This window comes from Phoxinus phoxinus (assembly GCF_949152265.1).
Source record: "Phoxinus phoxinus genome assembly, chromosome: 23".
NCBI lineage: Eukaryota > Metazoa > Chordata > Actinopteri > Cypriniformes > Leuciscidae > Phoxinus > Phoxinus phoxinus.
This window is the reverse complement of record NC_136898.1, coordinates 5603369-5628489: the sequence shown is the minus strand read 5'-3', so window position 1 is coordinate 5628489 and position 25121 is coordinate 5603369. Positions and strand designations below refer to the sequence as shown.

Here is a 25121-nt window from a genome sequence, read left to right as displayed (position 1 = left end):
TATTCACACTCTCATTCCATATATTCAGAATTCAATTCCACATATTCACACTCTCATTCCATATATTCAAATATCATTCCATTCACACTCTCATTTCATATATTCAAATATAATTCCATAAATTCAATATAATTCCATATTCAGTTTCATTCCATATATTCACACTCTCATTCCATATTCAAATGTCATTCTATATATTCAGTTTCATGCCATACACTCTAAAAAATGCTGCAATTTTGGGTCAAATATGGACAAATCCAAACGTTGGATCAAAAATGCAATTAAAAATTTTAACCCAATGGCTGGGTTTGTCCATATTTGACCCAAAATTGGGTTAAAATAACCCAGCATTTTTTAGAGTGTATATTCAGAGTTCCATTCCATGTATTCACACTCTCATTCCATATATTCACACTCTCATTCCATATATTCAAATATCATTCCATATATTCACAGTCTCATTTCATATATTCAAATATAATTCCATAAATTCAATATAATTCCATATATTCAGTTTCATTCCATATATTCACACTCTCATTCCATATTCAAATGTCATTCTATATATTCAGTTTCATGCCATATATTCAGAGTTCCATTCCATGTTCACACTCTCATTCTGTATATTCACACTCTCAATAAGTTCCATTATAGTATCCATATATATATATATATATATATATATATATATATACACACACACGTTTGTGATTTAAAATTATATTAAAACGTAATTATATATAAAATATATGTTAAAATTGATAGTCCCATGTCTATCAACAAGTAAAAAATAAAATAAAATAATAATTCACCCAGTTTATGAGCAATGTTAAATCACAGCCAAATATAAACTGTATGTGTGATAGAGGCACTCTGGATTATGACATATGCTGGTTCCAAGAAATTGAATAGACAATAAAAATGTAAATCAAAGACAAAACTTAGATTCACGCCTAACATCACTGGCTGTCATATTCCAATCCAGCCACACAATAGACAGCCAGCGAAACCTCCCACACAGCTGTCATGCATTTTTTAAAACAATCTGCAAAGATACATTAGCAACTTGAACACCATGTCGGCAAAAATTACTCCGTAAAATATGAAGACGACTCAAATGTACATTTATTTTCACAAATATACAAGAACAGCTCATTTCAGCAGGACGCTTAATAAAACCAAAATTTGGAGAAGCAGTTTTATTGTCAAATAAATGCTGGTACATGCCAAGCTCTGCTTCTCATGCACTCACACTCACTGATATCATTTAGAAGCTAAATGAAAACGCAAAAGCCTTCTAATCACAGCACAAAAATAATAAAAGTCTTATGAGGCATTAATCAGTGCACAAATCATTTACATAATTGTCCATGTCTTCTTTACACACAAAACACACTGGGAGAGGTTCTGATAGCCCCGAGCATCGGACTACATCCATTACTTTCAATCAGAATCCATCAAATTAAGCAATGATAGAGACTTTTCCAGGAAATCCATGTCATTCGTTACTTAAAATCTGCAACCAAAAACATAATACAAGTCAAGACCATGCTTAAAACAGAAGCATGAAAACAGCGGATGTTCAGATTGTTACAGATGTTAAAGAGATAAAGCCATACATCTTGCTCTGCATTTGCTTTATTTTCCTCTCACTCCAGAAAATGAAGCATCTCTTGGGTTTTAAGAGCTCTGGCACTTTCCCAGTGAGGTGAAGCTCTCTGAAATGCAGCGGAGCCAGAGGTGTCTCCAAGAAAGAGCCAGATTGTCTTTGAACGTACACTGGAAAGGTCACAACCAACACCCTGGAGGCCAGCGAGTTTCCAGAAAGAGAAACCGTCACAATCGTGTGAGTTCCTCATGTTTGATGCGGCACCTCAGCTGATAGAATGCAAAAATGAATGGAATGCGTGCCGATGCGGATATACAAGTCATATTTCACCCCAAAATCAAGAGAAACAAGTTCTATTTTGCTTAATCATTCATAATGGTCCTGCATTTTTGCTTTATAGCATTGACAACTAAATTACATAAATAATTAACATTCCATATATGCTCACTTTCCAAAGACATTTATAAAGACTCAAGGTAATCATGAATATGCAAATTGATTTACACACAAAAAGGATTTCTGATTGGTTAGTTTATTTGACAAGAAAACAAGAGAGAGAAAATTGTCAAATTATTTTAGCAGAAACTAGATCTGTGATAATTCTATGAAATGTCAGAAAGCACAATTTCATTCTCACAGCTTCTTATATTTAAATAGAAAAATACAGATATAAAGCATAGTATAAAAAAATACAAAGTTTAGTATAATAAAAGGAAATTGCACATACTGTAATACTGTATTTTAACAATTATTCGTTGTTTTGTTGGAAAAAAAAAGAGGAAATAAATTTAATTACTATAATTACTCAAAGGAAAACTTTCAGAAAACAGAATTTGGCCCGGAAACAACTTTAAATTTCCATTATTTGTGTGTCACATTGCTGGAGATCTATCGGTGAAACAGTTGGGGTGAAATATGACCCGAACAGTTTGTCTCTTCACCACTTTACTGTATAAAACTGCTTTTCGCTTTCAGAAACAACAGCCCTTACACTTTTTAAACAGAATCTTTTTGAAGGCTTTACGGAAGTCCCTGTTAAAGATGGTGTAGATGAGCGGGTTCAGGGCGCTGTTGCAGTAGCCCACCCAGAAAAAGAACTTAAAAAGTGCTTCCGGTATACAAGCTTTACAAATGGCCTGTAAGATGTAGGTGAAGAAGAAGGGGAACCAGCAGACGACAAAAACCCCAATGACGACCGCAAGGACGAAGGTGAAACGCTTCTCGCGGATGATCATGGCTTTCCTCTTGGTGTTCGGAGTTCCCTCTGGCTTCACGTGGGAAGAGGCCAGCTGGCTGCCCTTAGACGTAGCGATGACATTCTGGTAGGTTTGGGTTGGTGAGGAAGTCTGGTGGCCGGGCTCCGAGGTCGTCCCGTTGGCATTATGTCCCCTTACTACCTCAACGTCCGAGCCAGAGCTTGAGCTGTCCTCCTTGTTGTCCTTGCACCTCTTTGAGCGTTTCATCTGCTTTCCAAATTTTACTGGAGGCTGAGGTTGGTTTACGGCTTCAGCCTGGTCAACACCTCCCTGGTCTTTGCTGCTCTGCACCGCCACTCCCGGCGGGATGTCTTTTCTTGGCTCTCCTGGAGGATATCGAGTGTGCTTCTTGGCAATCTGATAGATGCGAACGTACACCAGGATCATGATGAGGCACGGGGCAAAGAATGACCCGATGGAGGAGTACAGGATGTACCATTTATCACCGTTGAGTTTGCACTGTGGGCCGCCCCCGTCCTTCTGCTCCTGGGTCTTATTCATGGAGACCAGTGGGGGGAAAGAGATGACGGCGGAAATGAGCCACACCACCACGATGGCGCCCTTGATCTTGCGAGGGGTGCGCTGGGTGGCGTACTGCACCGGCCGGGAGATGGACAGGTAGCGGTCCAGGCTGATGGCGCACAGGTGCATGATGGAAGACGTGCAGAAGAGCACATCCAGCGCCAAGATGATCTCGCACCAAAACGATTCAAAGTACCAGAAGCCCATTAGCTCATTGGCCAGGGTGAACGGGATAATCAAGGTGGCCACCAGGATGTCTGCCGCGGCCAGGGACACCAGGAACAGATTCTGAGGTCCGCGCAAAGAGCGGCACGTCAGGACAGCGATGATCACTAGGATGTTCCCAAAGATGGTGAAGAGCATGATGAGCGTCATTGCGGTGGCAAATGCGGCTGTGGCTTCAGGGGAATAACAAGAATTGCATGCACTGCTATTCTCTCCTCCTCCCATATTACCAGTAGTTGATGAGCTACTTGGAGATGTCATATTTAAGTTCCAGGCTAGACAGAGAAGTGCAAAGTAGTCTTTGACGTAGACTTGTATTCTAGCGTAACCCTTCCAAGAACATTCTTTGTTTTAGAAAACTGTTGAAAGTGAAATGTGTCTTTATAGCAGAGAATGACATCCTCCAGGTACTTCCTTTGGCAGATCTCAAGAGAAAAGAAAAACTAATCAAAATACTGCATTTTACACCAAAAGGGGGTCGTGCAGTCAAAAATCTGCAAAATTACTCTTTTCACAGAGGCAAAAATAATTAAAGTACAGCAAAACTACAAAAACCTGTCATTATTAGTAATAAAAATAACAAAAACTAGCATGAACTTACCACAGCATAAGCCAAACAGCTTTTAGACACGGCAAGTCATCCAAACTAGACAAGTCTCGTGTGCCGATCTCATTCCAGTCTGAGGCGCTTGGAGATGCGCGCGGACACTAGCGCGTCAACACAACACACATTTTTCAGGCAGTAAAAACTAGAACTGAATTTGCAAAATATAGAAATAAAAAAACGGATTCAAACATGGTAGTGGGGTTATGTTTGTTCGAATAGCTCTGAAAGTCTCTCGATGCGTGAAAAGGCTCACCATCTCCAAACACGCGCACCAGCCAAGCCAAAACTAGTTCTTCAAATACCAAACATTAAGACAAACGATCTTAGCACAACCATTTCCATGTCAGAGAGAAGAAGAAAAAATCCACGTAGAAAAGCTCCTGTCTTTAAGACTTTAAATAATTACTCAATATTTTAAAATAGACCCATTCATTTATCAATTTAGTTTCCTTGAAGGTTAATAGAACTTTGCGCATCGGTCACTGGAATGAACTGACTTCTAACTGAGCGCGCGCCTCTCTGTGTCCCCCGCCATGACGTCAGGAAGATAACCTCGTCGTGACGTCACGTCAGAGAATTACTCCTCCGAACTAAGGTACAGCTTCCTTGATTCTTCCAAATCCTTTCAATTAAAGGATATAATTTGTTACTATAAAGAAGATAAAGCTAGTACTTCAATTAATTACATTATTTTTTTTTATTTTTTTTGGAAACATTTTTATTCACAAGCAAAAATTCTCTAAATCGCAGCCTACTTTTCTGCATTTCTTAATCGAAATTCTCTAAGGTTGATTAAAAACAAGATAAGTGACAGATTCTTGAAATATCATGATATTTTTAATACCATTGATACATAATGTTTCCTCTTTGTATGTCTTTATTTTTTTTTAAATAATTTTTTATTCATTTATTTGTATATATGTGAAGCTTTACATATACTTGATACAATTTAATTCATGTAGAAGTTCAAATCTTTATATCTGCTTGTTATTGGATACATATTCAATAAAATCAAATTTTTAAAAAAAGAAACAATGTTGGGGGGGAAGCAAGTAAAAATGTAAAGACTTAAACACGCTCTGTGTGAATTAAAGAGTAAGCTAATTTGTGGCTTTTGCCAGGCACTTCTGCAACTTTATCCCCCCTGCTCATGCTTAAGTTTACTTTATGCAAATTAAATAAAAAAAGATTTGGATTTAATGTCACCATAATGGAGAATCAATTCTCTCTGGAACATGAATGAAAACTTGCAACCTTTCAGGTATTTGCAAGGCCTTAAAGTTAGAAAGAATACAATTTACTAGAATCATTACAGGTGATGTACCAACAAAAACACGATGACGATACCTGCAACATTCATCTCTCCAGGTATGAAATGGGATTGTGATTAATATGCTGGTGAAAGTAATTTTATGTGTAACGTTTTTATTGTGTTGTGTGACGTGAATGAGTTAAAGACATGGTCTAATGTTCCCAAAAAGTAGTACGAGTATACTTTTTGCAACATTCACAATTCTCCTGCTAAAAATGAAAAGAAAAAAAATTAAACAGTGACTGCCACCTACTGGACAAACCTTAGAAATGTTAGGAAATAGAACCAATAGCAATATAATTGACAAATTCACAAGCCATATTTTGATTTTCAAAACATTTATTTGCACTGTTAGATTCAGAATTCCTCTGTGATCAATAAAGAATCATTCAAGACAGTCAAACAGAGCAGTTGGATGCATCATGGTGCCGCTTGGTACTTTTGTCTCTTGCCTGAAATGGAGAAAGCCAATTAATTCAAGAAGAGCAGCTCATCTCAAAGTCAAAACCCTAGTACAATGGCAAGGACAAAATAACCCCATCACACTTTTAGAGCTACTGTCATCAATCCAGTTCACTTCCTCTCCTCACCAGGTCAGTGAGTGACAGGTCAATAACATCACATCCCTCATCCATAATGCATATCCTGCATTATTATCCATAATGCACATTTCTCATATGGTAAAAAGCACAAACTAAGACGTACCACATTGGTACAGCTTCCGGAGCCTTTGCACATCCAGATAACTCAAGTGAGTCCTCTGGCCGATCTTTACCCCGTTCTCTTTGGGCCGAATCGTAGGTTTGCCATTGCGAGAGAAATAATTGCTGCAAAACAAAATTAATGAAGTGTTTTGCCAGGCAAACGCACATCATAGATGACGTTATGCACTCAAACCATTCAAACCATTTTAGGGTTACGCTTCGACTGGAACACCTACTCTCCATAATGCAAGATTGATTCCAGGTCATAGTCCAGACCGAGGGTGTTCCCTGCCTTCTCCATAAAATTGTCCTCCTTCCCTGTAAGACACAAGCAGAGAGTACAACCAATAACTGATGCATTAAATACTCTACCACCTTTACTGTCTGCCCTCATATATAGCCCTAACCATACACACAACTAAATATTACAGAACTAAAATATAAATTTATGAATACAAAACTAAAATCAGTTATTGAATTATATAAATAAAATGGGGTGGACCCTAAAATGATTGCTCATGGAATTAGTCTAATTTAGAACCAATCCCACTGGGATAAAGAGGAACAATAGTAAAATCAAAAAGGCTATACTGGTAACCTGAAATTCCCCATTTGAATTTCAGTTGATCTAGTAGAATATTATTTTAGAGGATTCTACTTGCTACTTTGAGCCCTTTAGGATTCCAAATTCTGAGAGGAATTCCATCAGCAATCTTTCAGGATTTGTTTGGATAGCACAGAAAAGCTGAATGAATCTGATAGTATGCATACCAGAGGCAATGTTCTCATAAACTATAGTGATGTATTCATCGCGGTCTTGGCGGGAATGCTCGTGGTGTAAGCCGAGTGAATGAAGGATCTCGTGGCAGATGTTCCCGACCGAACAGAGCGGCCCAACCAGAATAGGCTGCTCACCCCCCACACAGCCGACGTAAGACGCACACCTTTAGGAGACAGCAAATTACTTTATTTGCACAATATTAAAATGTTCAGTGTCGGCACTAGATAGAAAAAAACATTTTATACACTAGAATGAAATATACAGGAAAGAGTCCTGACAAAGACAAGGAGTAAAAGTCCCTTTAAATAAGTTTTTTTTTTTTTTTTACAAAAAAAAAAAATCTGTGACTCACCCATTGCTGAACTCAAAGTGCAGGTAGTCGGTTTCATTAGTATGTGGATGGAAGCCGATGCAGGTCTTCTCAGAGATCATTTTTAAGGCTTTAAGAATATTTTCAGTCCTGTGCTCTGAAGGCCACAAACATGCACAGAAAACAAACATTATTCCTGTCTGCTTATATCAGATGGTGTAGACATATTCAAACAACATAAGCTCAGCAAAAAAGCTTCTTTTTTTCTAGCAAATTTCCTAACATTAACATTTTTATAAGAACATAATAAAAAGTTAACCTTTTAAGGTTTTAACCCACAATATAAAATTAGGGCCAAATCCAAATCTGTGCAGAAGAGGTACAGTAGTCCCACTCCACACGGTCAAAGGCTTTTTCAGTGTCAAGCAATATCAAAATCTCTGGGATGTCAGGTCAAGAAAACTCACCGAGAACAGAATCAATTTCATAAGGCACTGACATATATCCATCCACCTCCTCCCACAGTTGCTTCACTGCATTCCTGTCCCTCTAAAGAAAAGAGTGTGAACGGTGTTCTCTCAGGACAAGGCTGTTTTACGTAAACATCAGGTCAAGTTGTCACTTGTGTTTAAGGCAAGACACAACAGATGACTAATATCAGCAAACTTACTCTGTTAATTTATCACAGTACATTAAGCCAATTGGTTTTGCATTGCAAGTTTTCTGAAATGTTAAATAAGAAACAAGCACTACATTTACATGCATTTTCAGAACAGGAGCCAGGTTCAAAATTAAAAAAAAAATTTTTTGTTAAAGTTAGTTAGGTCTCTTTTTAATTGCTCCATAAAGAAAATACGGTCAACAGCCTTAATTTTTTTTTACCATATTTTAGGAATTAAAATGTTATCTAAAAATAATCCAAATATAGATAGGAATAAAAGAAGTTTGGTCCATGTAGCCTACTTGCTGAAGAAGTGGAGATTTCGTGCTCAGCGCATAAGAAAAAAAACAATCGAGAAAACAGTCTTTAAAACAGGGAACATGGGTCCCGAGAGCCACTGTCCTGCAGAGTTTAGCTCCAACCCTGATAAAAACTCTCATCTGTAGCCTTAGTGATCCTAAAGACATTGATTAGCTGGTTCAGGTGTGTTTGAACTAAACTCTGCAGGACAGTGGCCCTCCAGGACCAACGTTCCCCACTCCTGCTGTAAAAGATACAAACTACAGATGCAAAAATCACTTAAAGAGATAGTTCACCCAAAAATGTAAATTCTGTCACGTAGAAAATGTACTCTCCCTCATGTCGTTTTAAACATGTAAAACTTTCTTGTATCTTCGGAACACAAATGAAGATCTCTTTGATGAAATCTGAGAGCTTTCTGTCCCTCCATTGACAGCTACGCAGCGGACACTTTGACGCTTCGAAAAGTTCATAAAGAGATCATAAAACTAATTCATATGAATTGAGCAGTTTAGTCAATTTTCTTAAGAGACTTGATCGCTGAATGAAAAAGATCTTCACTTCTGTTCCGAAGATGAACGAAAACATTACGGGTTTGGAATGGGGATGAAATAGGGATGTTTTCTTTCCACTAGCTTGAAAGATGGCATGTTAAGAGGCAAAACAGCCCAAAATTTACTATACAAGTAAAACTTGTTGTTTTTTTTGCATGCATGTGTCTTGACTCAAATGACTACTAGTCCTAGTCTCCTGTAGGCTATATGAACAACATTATGAATATGAAAGTATAGTTTGGGCTTACAGGTAGTATGACATCCCCCTCCTGTACAGCGAAGTCTCCCTCAAAATCTGTTAAAGACATGGACAGGTCATGTCAGGACTAAAGTTTCTTATGGGTTAACCGTTATACTGTGTTGTCTTACCCAGCACGGTTTCACTTGGTCTTTTCAGAGGAGGTGGTCCACTCTTCAACGAGTTAATATTACCTGTAGATAAAATATATTACGTCATAAATTGTTATATTTTTACATTTATTTATATTTAAAAATATATATAGTTTTACCATCATCAAACTGCAAATCAGTGTGACCCTTCAGTGTATTTACAGGAACTCCATGCACTTTTAAACACAAAACCAGCTTTATATCAACCTACATGCTATAACCATGAAAATAAACTAGATATACAATTAATTATGTAAGACCTCGTGAAAGATTTGTGGAAAAATAACGTACCTTCACAAACCCATGACACCAGTAAAAGGGACCACAGCATTTCTAACAGCTACTAACTTTCGGATAGAGGGAAATGTCGTATGAAACGACCAGACAAACGTGTCCTTTCAAATACGTCCTGGACTTGCAAAGTAGTCAGCCACCTGAGGCTCATGATTGACAATTAATTCAATGAACTTCAGTGGCGCCGGTTCACAATGACTAGTGGAACCAATAACGCTCAGGTTGTAGTTGCATTCCGGACACTTTTATTAGTGGGACGCAGTAATAATAACACGTGAGCGGTGTTTTGTTGCTGACAGCTGATATCTGAAAGTCTTCTTGTGCGGTGAGCGTTTACAATTAAGTTATTAATTTTATTCTGTTTATTACAAGATATATATTTACGCCAAGTAGGAATGTTTTATAATGATTTAGCTGCCGGAATATGCTCTTCTATTGTAAAACAACAGGGTTATTTTACAGTAATAAGTTCCTTGCTTCATGCTTGTGATTATAAATGATATTCTCTCTATTCTGTGAGGCATCTGAAACATCCCTTATAAAATGTAACCACGGTGACAATAGTTTCTGACAAAGTACCATTTGAATTGCCGTTATTGTTACTGTAAATCATAATAGATTCGTTTCTGTTTTAAGATGTAACGTTAGCCTAATTATCGTTGTGTTATCATTTTTATGTTATGACTGGGAGCTTGTTGTATACCATCGTACTGAATATTTAAATTTTTCACATTGGATTTTTAAAGCACCTTCATGGTAAACAAAATGATATTGCCACTGCATTTCTATAGTCCCCAGGGTGCATTTTGAAGACTTTGTTAGTGAAGTGACTGGTATTTTGTCAGAAACTATTATTGTATAAATTTATACTAATGTACCATATATTTTTGTAAATATTATATGATATCTTGTCTGGTTTTGCAAAAACGATATTTTTTTTAGCATAGGTTTTGTATTTCTTTTTTGGAATTGATTGACATAGAGACACAATTGGTCTGAGCTTATGCACCTCAGTTTTTGAGTGAAAAAGTTCATTCAAGTTTATTAAAGGGATAGTTTTTATTTATTTATTACTCATCCTTAAGTTGTTCCAAACCTGTATGAATTTCTTTCTTTTGCTGAACACAAAAAGTTTTTTTTTCCTACTATGGAAGTCAATGGGAACTCATGCAGGTTTGGAACAACTTGGGGGTGAGTAAATGTAATGATGACACAATTTTCACTTTTGGGTGAACTATCCGTTTAATTTGGCGATAATGTGGCATAACAAGAGAACAACCAAAAACACAAAAAATTTCAAATTCTTTGGGAAGTTGTTATACCCTGTGTGAGCAAAATCGGTAAGTTTTATTCCAATTCAATAACATTAACTAGCTTTTTTGGGTAAAAGAAAATCTCAGGGCTAAATCTTCCAGAACAAAACATGAGGGTTTTAATGTCTAATCATGAACATATTCTCTCATTCTAACAGAACTGAAAATGACGAGGTGGGCCAGAGCAAACAACGTCCATAAAAACAAAGCAGCCGATGCCACACCATGGAAGCAGCTGAAAGTGAATAGGAATGCTGGAGAATCAGGAACGAGCGGCGGTGGTCGACACATCCAGCGAGGAGCAGGCGGAACGAAACCCAACCCGAAAAGGAAGAACGTAGAGCATGACATTGATGACGTGAATGGGTTTATGGAGTATTTAAAGCAGACCGGTCAGGACCTGCAGAAAAAGTCTCCGGCAGACCGAGACCTGAGAGAAGACGTGGCAACTGCGCTGAAGAAAGACGGACGACGAGAGCACAGGCGGATAAAGAGGCAAAGCGTCAAAAAGAATAATATGGTGAGGATTTAAATGCATGTAACATGACTGTAGATCTGTGATTTATTTCATATAAAGACTAAAGACTCATGTATGGAAGCTTCCGCCAAGGAATAAAAAAAAAAAAACATATATCTACGGAGCCCTGCACATAACATGCGTACTAATATATATATATATATATCGTGGCCTCAAATTAAGAATTTGCTCTCTCGTTTTAGTAAATCGTGGCCACGTTGTACTAATTCATTCCCACGTTTTGATTTAACCCTTAAACGCATACCACAGCCCTTTAGTGACCCGGGAGTCCGGACGTATACCCTCCTCCTCATTTTTTTTTTTAAGTTAGACATCCTTCTTAGTATTCCTCAATCAATTCATTATAAAAAAATATTACAATAAAATAAAATAATGCCTGTTTTCCCATAAATTTTTTGTAAAAAAGAAAATGTATTGGCTCGCTAATGACCCGAGGTGTGTAACAGTGCAAGTATATTTTTTTCTGCACAACAATAAATTAATCTTTGATGAGTGAATAAGTGCAATTCACCTTTATTCTGCGAGGTGGCAATGTCTGATACACAATGACGAAGTGACGTTTCACTCATAGTTACTACAGGTAGAAAACAAAAGAATAGGAAGTATCATCAGCAAAACTTGAAATGGCTCAGCAATTTACTGCAGAGCAAGTAGTGAACGGCATCAAGTAATCGTGTCACTGTCGCTTGATGGCGGGTCTGGTGAAGAAGCTGTCAGAATATTGATTTTGAAGATGTTAAAAAAGATAGTTGAGGGTATATTGAGCACTGGGAAATGATCTCTGAGGATGACAGTGATGACGGTATTAAACATCTGCTCAAATTTAACCCTTCAAGCATCAAAAGGATAACAAAATATTCATAATTTTATTCTTCTGTAATTGTTACTCTAATGAGAGTTTTATATCATTGTGACAGGTAGAGATCCATCCATGTTAGATAGAGATCCGGGTCGCTAAAGACCTGGATATGTTATAATGTTTGGCGAAACATTCATGCATTTAAGGGTTAACTAAGGGTATGTTTACTTGACAACGATGCACAAAAATGCGTTTGTGTACAGATGACAACATTGTCAAAACGATCCCCGTTCCCCGTTCTCAATGCTTTATTCTGCTGCCAGGCCAGTAGATGGCGATGTCACTTTTGTAAAAAAAAACACTATGCGCCTTTAGACTGAACTGAACACGTTCTACACCTGTGCATGACATCACCATCTTCGCAAGTTTGTAGTCTACATGGAGACGATAATGGTATCGCTTTCAAAAAACGTGCACTTTGAAACCCTTTTTTTTTAAAAGTTTGCTTTTCAGGCCCCCAAAACGCTGTTGTCGTGCCAAAACGCATAAAAAGTTTTTAGTTGAAAATGGTGTCGGAATGAATTATTATTACTACGTGGCCACGATTTAGTAAAACACTAATGATGAATGAATGATGTCGTACGCACAATCTACTTAAAATGAGGAAACAAAGTAGTAGAACGTGCTGACGAATTCGTAACTCGTTTGGTGCTTTTTTGTCCTGCTTATCATGTGTGGGGCTCTGTAGTACATCACACAATTCAGACTTTTTTTCAAAATTGTGATTAAAAAGTCGCATTTACTTTTCTTTCTTTTTTCGTGGCAGAAACTTGTAATTTACACCTCGCAGTTTTGTCTTTTCTTCTTCTTGGAATTATGAGTTTACAGCTCACAATTCTGACTTTTCTCAGAATTCTTAGTTGCAAGATAAAATGTGGTAAATACCTTTTTATTCTGTGGTAGAAACAAGCTTTTATACATATACTCTCACATTTGTGGTTGTAGATTTGCTTTAACTGCAGGAAGCCTGGTCACGGGCTCGCCGACTGCCCAGAAGCAGATAACGATGAAGAGATGGGCCGCGGTATTTGTTATCGCTGTGGTTCCACTGAACATGAGATCCAGAGATGTCGCGCTAAAGTGGATCCTGCTATGGGTACGAGTTGAATGAGACGTTGTGTACCTAAAATGTATGAAACTATCAAACCTGCTATGATTTATCATAATGAATGTTGCTATTTTCTAGGTAATTACCCATACGCCAAATGTTTTATCTGTGGTCAGAGTGGTCATCTGTCCAAAGCCTGTCCTGACAACCCAAAAGGACTGTATGCTGCAGGTCAGTGATTTACCCGTTTAACCCTATAAAGTCTAATTTATCATTTTTGATAAGCATATTTAGAAGTTTACTGAAACTGTTGTACACAATCTTTTGTCTTCTGATTGATAGTTTATACTTTTTTTAGCAAGTAAAATGCCTTTAAGTATAATTGTAAAAAAGTCCACCTTTTTGTAACTGATTTGTATCTTTTTTTGTATATAAAAATGTAAGAATAACTTGTATACTTTAGTAATATTTCAAGATGAACACTTACTGGGCTGTAGCAACTTAGGTTTACTTTATTATTATTATTATTTTTTATTATATAACATGTTAAAATGTGAGTATCAAATGTCAGGCTTTTGATGAACGTTTATTTGTTCATCTGTCAATCATTGCATTGCATTGCATTATATGTTTTTCTCCACAATAAAACTACAGAGCTTTGATAATAAATCGAAGCATTTAAATATCATCTTACTAAGACATATTATAGGGAGATATAGAGTGACAACTGATATTTTTATATGCATTTAATGCAAGTATTTATCCCGCTATAAAACTCTCAATTACAAGCATCTTACTTTTTGGCCATAAAAATAACAACATCTGCACCAAATTGCATATTTTTGCTCAGTTTGGGCCTTGGATTAAAACTGAGGTGTTTATTTCCTCCTTGAGTTTGAGCTGCATATCCTCCTATATCATATATGAGCCATGAAATCTGATGTATCAAATTTGAAACTCAAAAAAAAAAACCATACAAACATTATTATTATGCCTAAAGCTTCAATAAACTGTTCCATTTCAGAAGATTAGACTTATTTCATATGTCAGGACTTACAGGGTTAAGCATTAAATATTTATAAATATGATAATATCTCTGAATCATCTTTAAACATATATGTATGTGGTGTTTTGTTCCTGTAGGTGGTTGCTGTCGGGTTTGTGGCTCAGTGGAACACTTTCAGAAAGATTGTCCTGAACACCAGAGCTCAAGTGAGTCTCAGTGTGACCACATCCACTGGAATATTTCTATTGTTTAAGGCAATATGAAAACCGATACATTAAACTTCTTTTTCGCAGCTAATTCCATCACTCTCGGCCGGCTGTCCAATAGAATCAGCGCTGACCATGAGGACGTACATGTGCCTGTGAAGAAAGCACAACCCAAAAAAGACAAGGTGGTGGTGTTCTGATCCACAGCTGTTGGGTAGAAATGGACCATTTAACCGCTAATGTCTTCACCAAGAGCTGTTTGCCATGGATGTTTTACACACAAAAGTGACTTCCTGTTTTGAGGCCGTTTACTTGCTGTAAAAAGAGCCCTGTGATGCCTGATACTTATAGACATTACATATGCCTGATCTGAAGATTTAATTCTGGATTGTGTTTTAATGCTCAAGCCTCAAAGAGAGAATTTGAATATGAAAAGCAGCATTTATTTACAAGACACTTTTGTACAAATACACTCTATAAAAGTGGGATATTAAGTGTGTTTTCTGTGATATTATATTATATTTATAGGAACAATTGTATAAATATGCATTCCCCCCATTAAACTTTACATTTTCACACACAACCACACCACAGATATAACGATAACACAGAAGAACTATATTATTGCAATCACTTTTAGAACCATTTTTTCCCTAGCTGATGAACAAGAACATTGACAGCCAAACCAGACATTAAAGTGTTTGAGCATTTAAATCGGCAACACTGCATCACACACTTAGGATAAACTGAACATTATTGTCTGTTGGTGGGGACAGTAATATAGTTATCTTTAAAATGTTCTTTATAGTATTCGTTCTTGGTGTGAATGGGCCTTTAAAACAATACAATGCTGTAATCGATAATTCTTCAAATTGGTTAAAGGGTTAATTAACACAAAAATGACCCTTCATTGACAGCCATTCATATGATATGAATAAAAGCCTAAATTAAATCTATTCATCATATAAAGCGATTGAGTCTCTTCAGAAAATTGGGACTTAACCGCTCAATTCATACGGATTCGTTTTACGATCTTTATGAACTTTTTGAAGCGTCAAAGTGGTAGTTGCGTAGCTGTAAATGGAGAGACAGAAAGCTCTCAGACTTCATCAAAAAGATCTTCATCTGTGTTCTTACGGGTTTAGAATGACATGAGGGCGAGTAATTAATGACATCATTTACATTTTTGGGTGAGCTATCCCTTTAAACCTGGCAGTCGTTATTGTAACCTTAAATAAAAAAATAAAATAAAAAGATTGTCTTAGAACTCTGTGTTAAGCACATCTCTCTCCAGGAAGGAAATGCAGGACATTGCCGTCTCCTCCATAGATTTGGACCAGCCCGCTAGGTTTCCCTCCACATAGGGCAGCACTCCAGAGGTCACCTGGTTGTAGTACGACACCTAGAAGAGCAGCCAGAAATGTTACAATTTAGCAGAAAAGTGTTTTATTGTTTTTATTGCGCTTCAGATAGTTGGTACCTTGCAGGTTAAAAAGCCCATTTCGTGAATGAGGAATCCTGCGCATTTAGCTTCGCTCCGAATGGAGTTCTCCTCAGATGGAACTGTTGCCACGGTGACGGACCGGAGCGCTATGACATATGGGTCTCTGTGAGAACGAAAATACATTTTGAGCTTCACATTAAAGATTTGTTCATCCAAAAAATGAAACATGTTAACGGTGGAATCATACCCAATTTTGCAGGGTTGCCTTTTAGACAACAGGAACACGAAATCCCGACTTTTGCCTCCGTTAACTGTGGCGCATTTAATGTGATAAATGGTTTCCTCCTCATCTGCTTTCTCCACCTCTTCACAGCTCCTGGAGGAAACACGGACGTATGCAGATGATGAGAAACAAGTTTATATGCGATTTAGAAAACTTTTAACACAGATAGAGGGATACATATCGCCTACAGATAGTTTTTGTCCCACTGTGGCCGTAACCGCAGGTCGGCGAGCTGCGAGAACACGTGAAAAGCCGCCGTTTTGACTTCCATCTCAACTCTTAAACACAACATATCTGCTTCCTCGTGCACGTAAACCCCTACCTGCAAAAACACACTTATTTAAGCACTGTACTTACTAGGCATATTTAGGTGCATAATACATAATAATGTAATATAATCATTTGTTACATTTATATAGCATAGAAACATAGTGATGACCTTATCGTTGATGTTACTGGCCTCCCATCCCCGTTTTCCAGCTAAGACTGTGAGAGCTGCCACGTTGTTATAGCCCAAATACACCTGCAGAGGGCAGAGATGTTACGCCACGTTACAGAAGGTATGCGGTAAACTGTGTTAAAGGAGCTTTTTTACTTCATACAATGTGAAGAACTAGAAGAACCCATTGGCTGCATCTAAAATCACATACTTTCTAGGTACTTCTTTTGAATAAGTGATTACTTCGGGACCACTAAAAAAAAGTATGTTCTATATAAACTGTCCAGCCAAAGAGTCTGGATGATTATTGCAGTGTTATGTTATGTTTCTAGCATGTTATATGTTTGGCAGAAGTTCTTCTAACCCTAATTGATGGAGTGTGTAGCTTTTCATTTCTTAAACAGCCATGTATATGAGACACTTCATGGCCATATTCCAGGATGACAATGTCAAGATTCATCAGGCTCAGATTGTGAAAGAATGTTTGTGAGGATCATGAAGAATCATTTTCACACATGAATCGTCTCCTCTGAGTCCAGAGCTTAAATTAATTAAGAGTCTTTGGGATGTGCTGGAGGAGACTTTACAGAGTGCTGGACTCTTGCATTGACAATACAAGATACTTTACTTTTTTTTTTTTATTGGATCAGACTTCCAAAAGTGACATTTTTACACAAAACTGGTCGCTGAAATCAACTTGTAGTACACCAGTGTTTTAAAAATGTATCACTGCAATATCATTTACAAAACCGCAACATAATAAAATAATAATAATTATGTTTGATTCTGTATGTATCCAATGACTATTTTAAACTGATTCTTTATTGAATTAGTTAGTTACCTGATTGCTTCTGTCCCAAGGCACAGAAATTGGTCCCTCGTCTCTTGAGTACAGAATGTGTTTTCTGGGGAAAATAAATTTGGAACGTTTCCTAAACAATTTGGTATGTTTCCAAAAAAAATTTAAAGATTCTGTACAAAAGGTACCTGGCCATGCGAATTCTCTTCCTGACAATAGCACCAAGAAATCGTCTTTCTCCATCCTGAAAAAAATAAATGATATGATTTATGTGCCTTTAGTGAGTGTTAGAGCTATTTGATATAAACTAGTATATTAATATTAAGTGTGCTATCGTGTTGTTGAATGTGTAGATGACTCACAAGAGTTGTGTAGGTGACATCAGGAAAGGTCTGTTGCTCACCATCACGTCCTGGGATGTAATAAATCATGGAGGCGCTGTTGATGTGTCTCGGCGTCCCCTCATTCCACTCCTCGCAGTTATACGCCTCCACCCGCACACCCACCTCCACACTGACCGCAACAGGAGAGCAATGAATTTAAAATATACCTCCATTTATTATTTGTTTTTAATAAAGTCAAAATGGACCCTATTATTGTGAGAAGTTGTGATACGACGACCAAATATGTCATATTGCAAATGCATGTTGTTTTTAAAGGGATAGTTCACCCAGATCTTCATTTACTCACCCTCAAGTTGTTCCAAACCTGTATGAAGTCAATGGCTACCGTCAACTGTTTGATGGCCAACATTCTTCAAAATATCTTCTTTTGTGTTCAACAGAGAAAAGAAACTCATACAGGTTTGGAACAACTTGAGGGTGAGTACATGAAGATCTGGGTGAACTGTCCCTTTAACAGTTTAATGCATGAAGGTCATTGTGTTCAGGATCAACAGTCAGGTGAGGTTTATGTAGCTACTGTACCTGGTCTGAAAGGCATTATTGACCATGGCTTGGAACACCAGTCTGTCGCCGACACTGGACGGACCTCGGAAGCGGAACATGTCCACAGCTCCAAGAGAGGGATAGTAGCCACACAAACGACTAGAACAATAAAAACACACATATAAGATGAAAAACACACAGTCTCAGTCCCATAATAATCCCAAAGAGCGATCCAGCAATGTAAAATCAAACGCGCTCTGCAGAGTCCGCACACTCCCATCAAGCACTGCAAATGATGTCAGAGTCAGGCTTACACTCCTCAATATTTGTATACGTTATTTATGGTCAAAAGTGATAATAATGACGTTTTTTTTTTCATTTCAAATGATAACGTATCTTATGCTCACCTAGGCAGCATGTATTTGATCAAAAATACAGTGAAAACAGAAATATTGTGAAATATTATTACAATTTAAAATAACTATATTTTGAATATATTGTAAAATGTAATTTATTCCTGAGTTTTCAGCATCATTACTCCAGTCTTCAGTCACATGATCCTTCAGAAATCATTCTAATATTGGGTGTTCTGGGTGGTTTCTATGGTGTTGCTATGATTTAACATTTACTTGTAACCTAATTATTTTCATTTTATATTTACATTTTTCTATTGGCTATGATTTGATGATGTCATGCTTCATGCATAATTACATTGTGAAGATTGTACAAATACAAGACATTTTTCATCTCTATGAAAAAAATCGATGTGACGAATCCTTCCGGAACCGGATACCTGTCACTGTTGCACTATGATAACATCCAGCATGAACGCGCAAGCATACCTGGCTGCTACTGTCGCCACATTCTCCATCCAGGCCATGATCTGTCCTCCAAACGTGTTTCCATGGTGATTAGCGTGTGGCGGCAGGACCAGCTCGATGCTCTCGACCCGCGTGTGCTCGGTCGACACCAAGGGCGCGATGTGTTTCCTGCTGTACAGTCCTGAAATGCCAACAAATGCTGTTTAGCATGCATTTTTTGGATTGACGTGCACATTGACTCATGACTGGAACTTTTGATCCCGTTGCCAAGTTGTTGTGGATCTAGTGGAGTCTCATGTCTGTCCTCTGGCTGACTCTTTCAAGGGATTCTTTCCACCGGTTGTCCTTTCAGAATTTATTACCACACAACCTATGACGTTTGTTTCCACGACACATAGTGAAGTTATTAGTAGTGCAATCGCCTGAAGTAAGCTAAGGGTGTGACTGTGACGTAATTGCTCATAGGCTACACTCACTCTGCAAGCTATAGTCAGGTTTCACAGACAAGGCTTAAAGGGATAGTTCACCCAAAAAATTAAAACTGTCATTAATTACTCTAATTACTTTAATTACTTAATTACAACATTACCAGCCATGACGCTTCACTACTGCGCCACACATCATCTCAGACCCTCATAAATAGACTCAAGTATACTAACTTAAAGGGGTGGTTGAGTATGATTTCACTTTTCTAACTTTAGTTAGTGTGTAATGTTGCTGTTTGAGCATAAACCACATCTGCAAAATTACAACGCTCAAAGTTCAAAGCAAAGGAAGATATTTGCTTTTAAAGAAAAGGACTACAACAAACGGCTGGGACTACACGACATTCCTCCCGGGTTAGTGACATCACCAACCCTAAAATGTACATAAACCCCGCCCCCGGGAACACACATGCTGCCTTCACGTGCTGTGGAAAAGATGATATTTTCCACTTGTGAACTGGTATTTACCAGTGTGTTGTGTTCAAGTGCTTTTATGATATTTTCCACTTGTGAACTGGTATTGCTTGCTTGCTAGCATCTGCTCTGGGTAGGTAACACCAAACATAACTTTATTTTTAAAACTGACACTGAGTGTTAACGCATTATATTACAATTGTTAATGACACAACATTGTATAGGCTACAAAAACAATCCGCTAACAGTAGCAAAAAACGTTTAGTTGTGTACAATGCTTACCATTCACAACGCTTGCGTCGCTCTCCGCCATGTTGAAAAGGTCAAAGGTTATCTCATCTCGGCAACTCGTGCATCAAAATATTCTACGAGTTGCCCAGTGGAAAATACCACATGAGGGGGTGTTCATGTGCATTTTCCACGTCGGCTTTTGGTATTTACCATAATTACCATAGCACGTGAAGGCACCAACAGTCCATGTTGAGAAGAGGAAGAGTTGTTGTAATCGAGCACATTTGTGAGTCAGCTCAAACTTTAGCATCCATCTTTTCACATGCAATAGAAAGTCACTCTGTGTGCATCTCACAACAGTTCCTATACGAGCGATTTATAGATTATCATGACAGAATATGCTAATTGAAGATAGTTAACTCCACATCAGCAACATAAATTCATCAACTAACCATTCAGAGACGTCCTGTTGTTTCTACATGTTGTCACTTCTTCTTGAGTCTCTCCATATTTGTCTGACTCCGTTTTAACATAAAAGGCAGAACAGTTTCTGTCATTTTAGTGTGTCTGCGTGAGGTAATCGCAGCTGCTAACACACATGAGCTCTTGATCTGAAACCCCGCCCTCTGCAGCAGCTCATTTGCATTTAAAGGACCAGGCACAAAACGGTGCGTTTTTGCAAACCCTCAAAAAGTGACACGTTTTTGCAAACCCTCAAAAAGTGACAACTTTAACATGCTATATAAAAATATCTGTGGGGTATTTTGTGCTAAAACTTCACACACACACTCTGGGGACATCAGAGATTTAATTTACATCTTGTGAAGAGGGCATTTTACCACCCCTTTAATGGCAAAGCTCAAGTAAAGCACTAACCCTTGTCTTGAAGATTGTGATAGTCCTTGATGAGGTTTTTGAAGGACTCTTCGTTGTAGAGACGGAGCCGTCGCCTCTCTGAAGCCAGTGAATGTTCCAGCATTCCCTCTACGGAGCCCTGAACGTCCAAGGGTCTCAGAGACACCTGAAGAACCACAAAAGAATATTTAGGAATAATTTGTTTTTAAATATATCAAAAAGTCAATGCATAAGAGAAAATATGTTTCACAGCACATGTAATATGACTTTCATTTTGGAGCCAATCAAATGTTCAGGTCTTGAGTTGTTTGGGATCATGCTCTCTGGCTGGGGTTTGAAAAGAAATGTCAAATTAAAAAGTAATAAATCAAATGCAACATTAAGAGTTTTGCTTGGTATTTTAAAGCAAGATTCTATGTACTAAAATGAGTGTCTGCAGCCACTGTTGCACATGACAATGTGTTCATAAAAATATACAAAAAACGGTCAATATTCATATTAAATTAAAATATTTAAGAATATTATTAAGCCATATTATAATTATGATTTAATTCTCAGTCTGTAATTTTACAACTGTAATTCATTTTTGTCCTGTTTGATCATTAGTTTTTTTTATTTAGTTAATTAAGTATTTAAATGTGAAGCATCATTACTCCAGTCTTCAGTGTCACATGATCCTTCAGAAATCATTCTAATATGCTGATTTGTAATATTATTGTCTTAACTCTCACTTTTGATCAATTTAATGTGTCCTTGCTGAGTAAAAGTATAATTTTATTTAAAAACAAATCTTACTGACCCCAAACTTTAGATCGGTAGTGGACTACTTAGATTTGAGTGGGTTTAAAAGGGTAATTTCCCCTAAATTCTAGGGTGTATTCTTTGCAGAGCCGTTCCCTCACCTTGTGTGTTCCTGTCGGTTTGGCGACGAATGTAGAGAAGGCCACACAAACCCTCTTCGTCACCCCGCTGAGCACCTCCTGTACTGTTACATAGATGCCCACCTGATACAACACTGGCCTGATCAGACACTGGGATGCTTTATATATTCTGTTAATAATTAATACTGTGTAAATGCTTTTCGTCTTGTTTTACCTCCATACTCGTGTTGAAAGCCCTGTTAACTCTGGCTTTTATATTGATAACCTGCCCAACCCTGAAATACAGAGAGATATGATTATGATATGATATGATATGATAAGAGATTAATATACCACATAGGCTAACTATGAGATAATTCACTAACACTAAACCTTGTCCTATATGACCTTAAAGGCCAGTTCACGATAACTATGGTGATAACGATAAAGATATAGTTCTAAAAATCGTTCAAAATACAAAAGAGTTCACACACACCACAAATATAATGATAACACATAGAAAATATATCGTTTGAATCACTTTCAGAACATTTTTTTTTCCAGCTGATGAACGATTACAATTTTGACAGCCAATCAGAATCCATCCTGCTTTTAAGAGCTCGAGCATTTAAAGCAGCAGACGACAAATAGAGCACGATATCGTCTGCTGCGATGGATGGAAGCTATATAGGTATCGTTATGATTATAGTTATCGTTCTTGATGTGAACAGGCCTTAATCCTATCTTTAAAATCTGATTGATGTTGTTTCAGGACCAATAAGGATAGATAAACGTGATGATAAGGGACACTACAGTACCTTACGGTCTCTTCAAACTGAATATCATCCATGGAAGCCGTTACACACGCCATTCCTGCATGTCTTTCAGCTTAAAAGAAGACATGAAGAAAGAAGATTTATTACACGGACCACTATGAAACCTCAAAGATGGGTACACGTTATTAGCCTACATTGTTCAACGTAGCTTGTCACCGGTATTTATATTTCATGTGTCTAACTGGAGCAGAAACAGGAAGGAGATGAAGAGGACGTGATAAATCATTAATGCTCGTCTTCCTCAAGCCCCTTCCCACAGTGGCGGACACACATGGATCCATGCGAGATTTGAGGGTGAAAGGTGTGTATGGCTGTTAGTTACCTTTCTTGTTCATATGGTCCAAAGTTGACCGCTTATCTCAACCTACTCTAATGGCTTGATAACACACTCTAATGGCTTGATAACGCACTGGAAAATAGGAAATTTTACTGCATTGTTGGCAGGTCAGGTCAGTCACGAGCTTGTCGTTGTTGTATTTTGTGTGTAAATAAGATTGAATTAAGATTAATGTGAATTTATTTTAATATTTCAAAATGTAAAATAATTGAAAAATGATAATAAATAATATGTTATATTTAATTGATTTAGAATAATTTAATAATTATATAAAATATTTTAATTATTTATTTATAATATATTCATTATTTAATAACATTTATTTAGAATAACAAGACATATTTTAATGATTTAAAATGATGAAATAATAATAACAATATATAAAAAAATCAGAATCTTACAGAATTTTACTATATATTTCATAATAGCAACAAAATATACAGTTCCACTCAGTTGGTCTACATGAAAATGCTTGAAAAATTAAATATAAACTGAATTATAAAAATGATCAAATTAATTAAAACACCAACAACAACATTACAGTTCTGACAGGGGCATGGTCTGACTTTTTACTTCAAAATAAAATAAAAAATAATATTTGTATACAAATCGAAAAGAATTAATAAAATACACATAGGCTACAGATCATTATTATTCAAATACAAAACATTAGATAATTTAACTGAGAAGTTGTTAATTCTGAATAAATCTCACAAATGTTAATGTTGAGATGAAAATTCACTATAAATAAGAGCATAACCATTCAATATATGTGTAGAGGGAATCAAACAAGCAACCTTCTGCATGGTTGGTGATCTCCCACAGCCCCACTCACCTGCCAGACAGGCGGTAGTGTCCATCCACTTCAGCAGCTGTCCTGCTCCCAGCTCTCCCTGGTGGTTGGCATGGCAGAGCAGGATGGACTGGCACATCTGCACCTCAACCAGGCCGGACCCATTCCTCCGTTCTTTCTCATGGGATCCGTCCGTGTCTAACACTCTTCTTGACCAGTTCTGATCCATGAAGCCTTGCTCAGAGACGTGGAGTGTTGAAATGACCGGTCAGTCTGTTTCTGGGCTCTTATCAGGGCCGACGCCAGGTGACCTCAACTCTCGCCAACTTGGATGTTCTGTGGGATCATGTGATGTGCATCGAGCTGAATACCTGAGCTTCTACAGTACAAGCTGCAGGACACCATGTCTCTGCACACAAACCACCTGTGCTGCAGTTCATTTTATGACACTTGGATTGTGATGTAATCGCCATGTGTGTGTATTATTAACATGTGAGAGCCATAAAGTGTGGATTGATGTAATATGGAAGAATTGAGGAGCTCTGTTGCAACAAAAACAGCAAGAAAGACACCAAGAACAAAACCTATAACAATATATTAGTGTGCACACCGACGCATAATAACGTTCAATAACGTCACGTCAAATGTTACAACGCTTGTCTTATATTTGGATTTTTTTATTGCCTGTCAATGTTTTTTTACTCATAAGCTGGAATAAAAAGCGTTTTGAAAATTTGGCCATTGAGTTATGGCCCGTCCACATCATGAAGATGACTAACGATAAGAGCGAACAAACTATATAAAAATTAACTTTATTAGTGTCGCGACGCAATATCTTGAAGCTGTCTACACTGGACACGTCAAAGCGACCATTGCAAATAAAATGTTCCTTTGTTTCAGAAGTAACTCACATGACAAATCCCCCATAGTGAACCATTCTATTTCTGACTTAACAAATAGATATATTATAATATAAATAGATTTGAATTGGTTGTTTGTCAAGTCCAGTGTAGACAAGTTTTAGCGTGGAGCTTTAAATAATCAAAGTCTATTAGGGTTGGTTCTGATTGGCTGTTAGGGCTTATATGATTCATCATCTGGAAAAATCATTCTTAAAAGGCCTGTTCACACTATAACTATAA

At 37.4% G+C, this 25121-nt stretch overlaps 4 protein-coding genes and 1 long non-coding RNA gene across 8 annotated transcripts; 2 read left to right on the top strand and 3 right to left on the bottom strand.

Moving 5' to 3' along the window:
- Window positions 1–1114: 1114 nt before the first annotated feature.
- On the bottom strand, window positions 1115–4740 carry LOC306991500 (alpha-2B adrenergic receptor). Of its 2 annotated transcripts, none has more exons than XM_079599388.1 (3): window positions 4473–4740; window positions 4214–4367; window positions 1115–4037 (listed from the first exon to the last, which is right to left on the bottom strand). In XM_079599388.1, exon 3 carries the CDS (start codon window positions 3871–3873, stop codon window positions 2581–2583), a length of 1293 nt encoding a protein of 430 aa, XP_079455514.1. In that variant the 5' UTR covers window positions 3874–4037; window positions 4214–4367; window positions 4473–4740; the 3' UTR covers window positions 1115–2580. The 2 variants fall into 2 exon arrangements, with proteins under 2 accessions (XP_079455514.1, XP_079455515.1); XM_079599389.1 differs by having other exon boundaries at window positions 4214–4320; window positions 4473–4732.
- Window positions 4741–5855: 1115 nt separating this feature from the next.
- Window positions 5856–9764, bottom strand: LOC306991255 (low choriolytic enzyme). 2 transcript variants are annotated; one of them, XM_079598946.1, is made up of 10 exons: window positions 9523–9751; window positions 9351–9407; window positions 9211–9273; window positions 9090–9136; window positions 7794–7875; window positions 7369–7483; window positions 7007–7179; window positions 6472–6553; window positions 6237–6358; window positions 5856–5983 (listed from the first exon to the last, which is right to left on the bottom strand). In XM_079598946.1, the coding sequence occupies exons 1-10, from the start codon at window positions 9560–9562 to the stop codon at window positions 5952–5954; spliced, it is 813 nt and encodes a 270-aa protein (XP_079455072.1). In that variant the 5' UTR covers window positions 9563–9751; the 3' UTR covers window positions 5856–5951. The 2 variants fall into 2 exon arrangements, with proteins under 2 accessions (XP_079455072.1, XP_079455073.1); XM_079598947.1 differs by lacking the exon at window positions 9351–9407 and having other exon boundaries at window positions 9523–9764.
- zcchc9 (zinc finger, CCHC domain containing 9) lies at window positions 9677–15760 on the top strand. 2 transcript variants are annotated; one of them, XR_013796063.1, is made up of 7 exons: window positions 9712–9850; window positions 10997–11358; window positions 13181–13331; window positions 13422–13514; window positions 14427–14495; window positions 14583–14756; window positions 14799–15760. XR_013796063.1 is itself a non-coding variant. In XM_079598948.1 (6 exons), exons 2-6 carry the CDS (start codon window positions 11005–11007, stop codon window positions 14693–14695), a joined length of 780 nt encoding a protein of 259 aa, XP_079455074.1. In that variant the 5' UTR covers window positions 9677–9850; window positions 10997–11004; the 3' UTR covers window positions 14696–14876. The 2 variants fall into 2 exon arrangements, 1 of the variants encoding a protein (XP_079455074.1); XM_079598948.1 differs by having other exon boundaries at window positions 9677–9850; window positions 14583–14876.
- Window positions 15741–24208, bottom strand: acot12 (acyl-CoA thioesterase 12; the record flags this gene model as incomplete). The annotated part of the gene is made up of 15 exons (XM_079598945.1): window positions 15741–15897; window positions 15976–16102; window positions 16187–16315; window positions 16411–16544; window positions 16662–16745; window positions 17503–17566; window positions 17649–17704; window positions 17823–17973; window positions 18387–18506; window positions 19190–19349; window positions 21175–21319; window positions 22056–22157; window positions 22249–22309; window positions 22832–22901; window positions 24022–24208. 15 exons carry the CDS (start codon window positions 24206–24208, stop codon window positions 15757–15759), a joined length of 1731 nt encoding a protein of 576 aa, XP_079455071.1. The 3' UTR covers window positions 15741–15756.
- On the top strand, window positions 22652–24708 carry LOC306991257. Its single transcript, XR_013796064.1, has 3 exons — window positions 22652–22704; window positions 22786–23150; window positions 23965–24708. It is a non-coding gene; the product is annotated as an uncharacterized lncRNA (long non-coding RNA).
- Window positions 24709–25121: the final 413 nt, after the last annotated feature.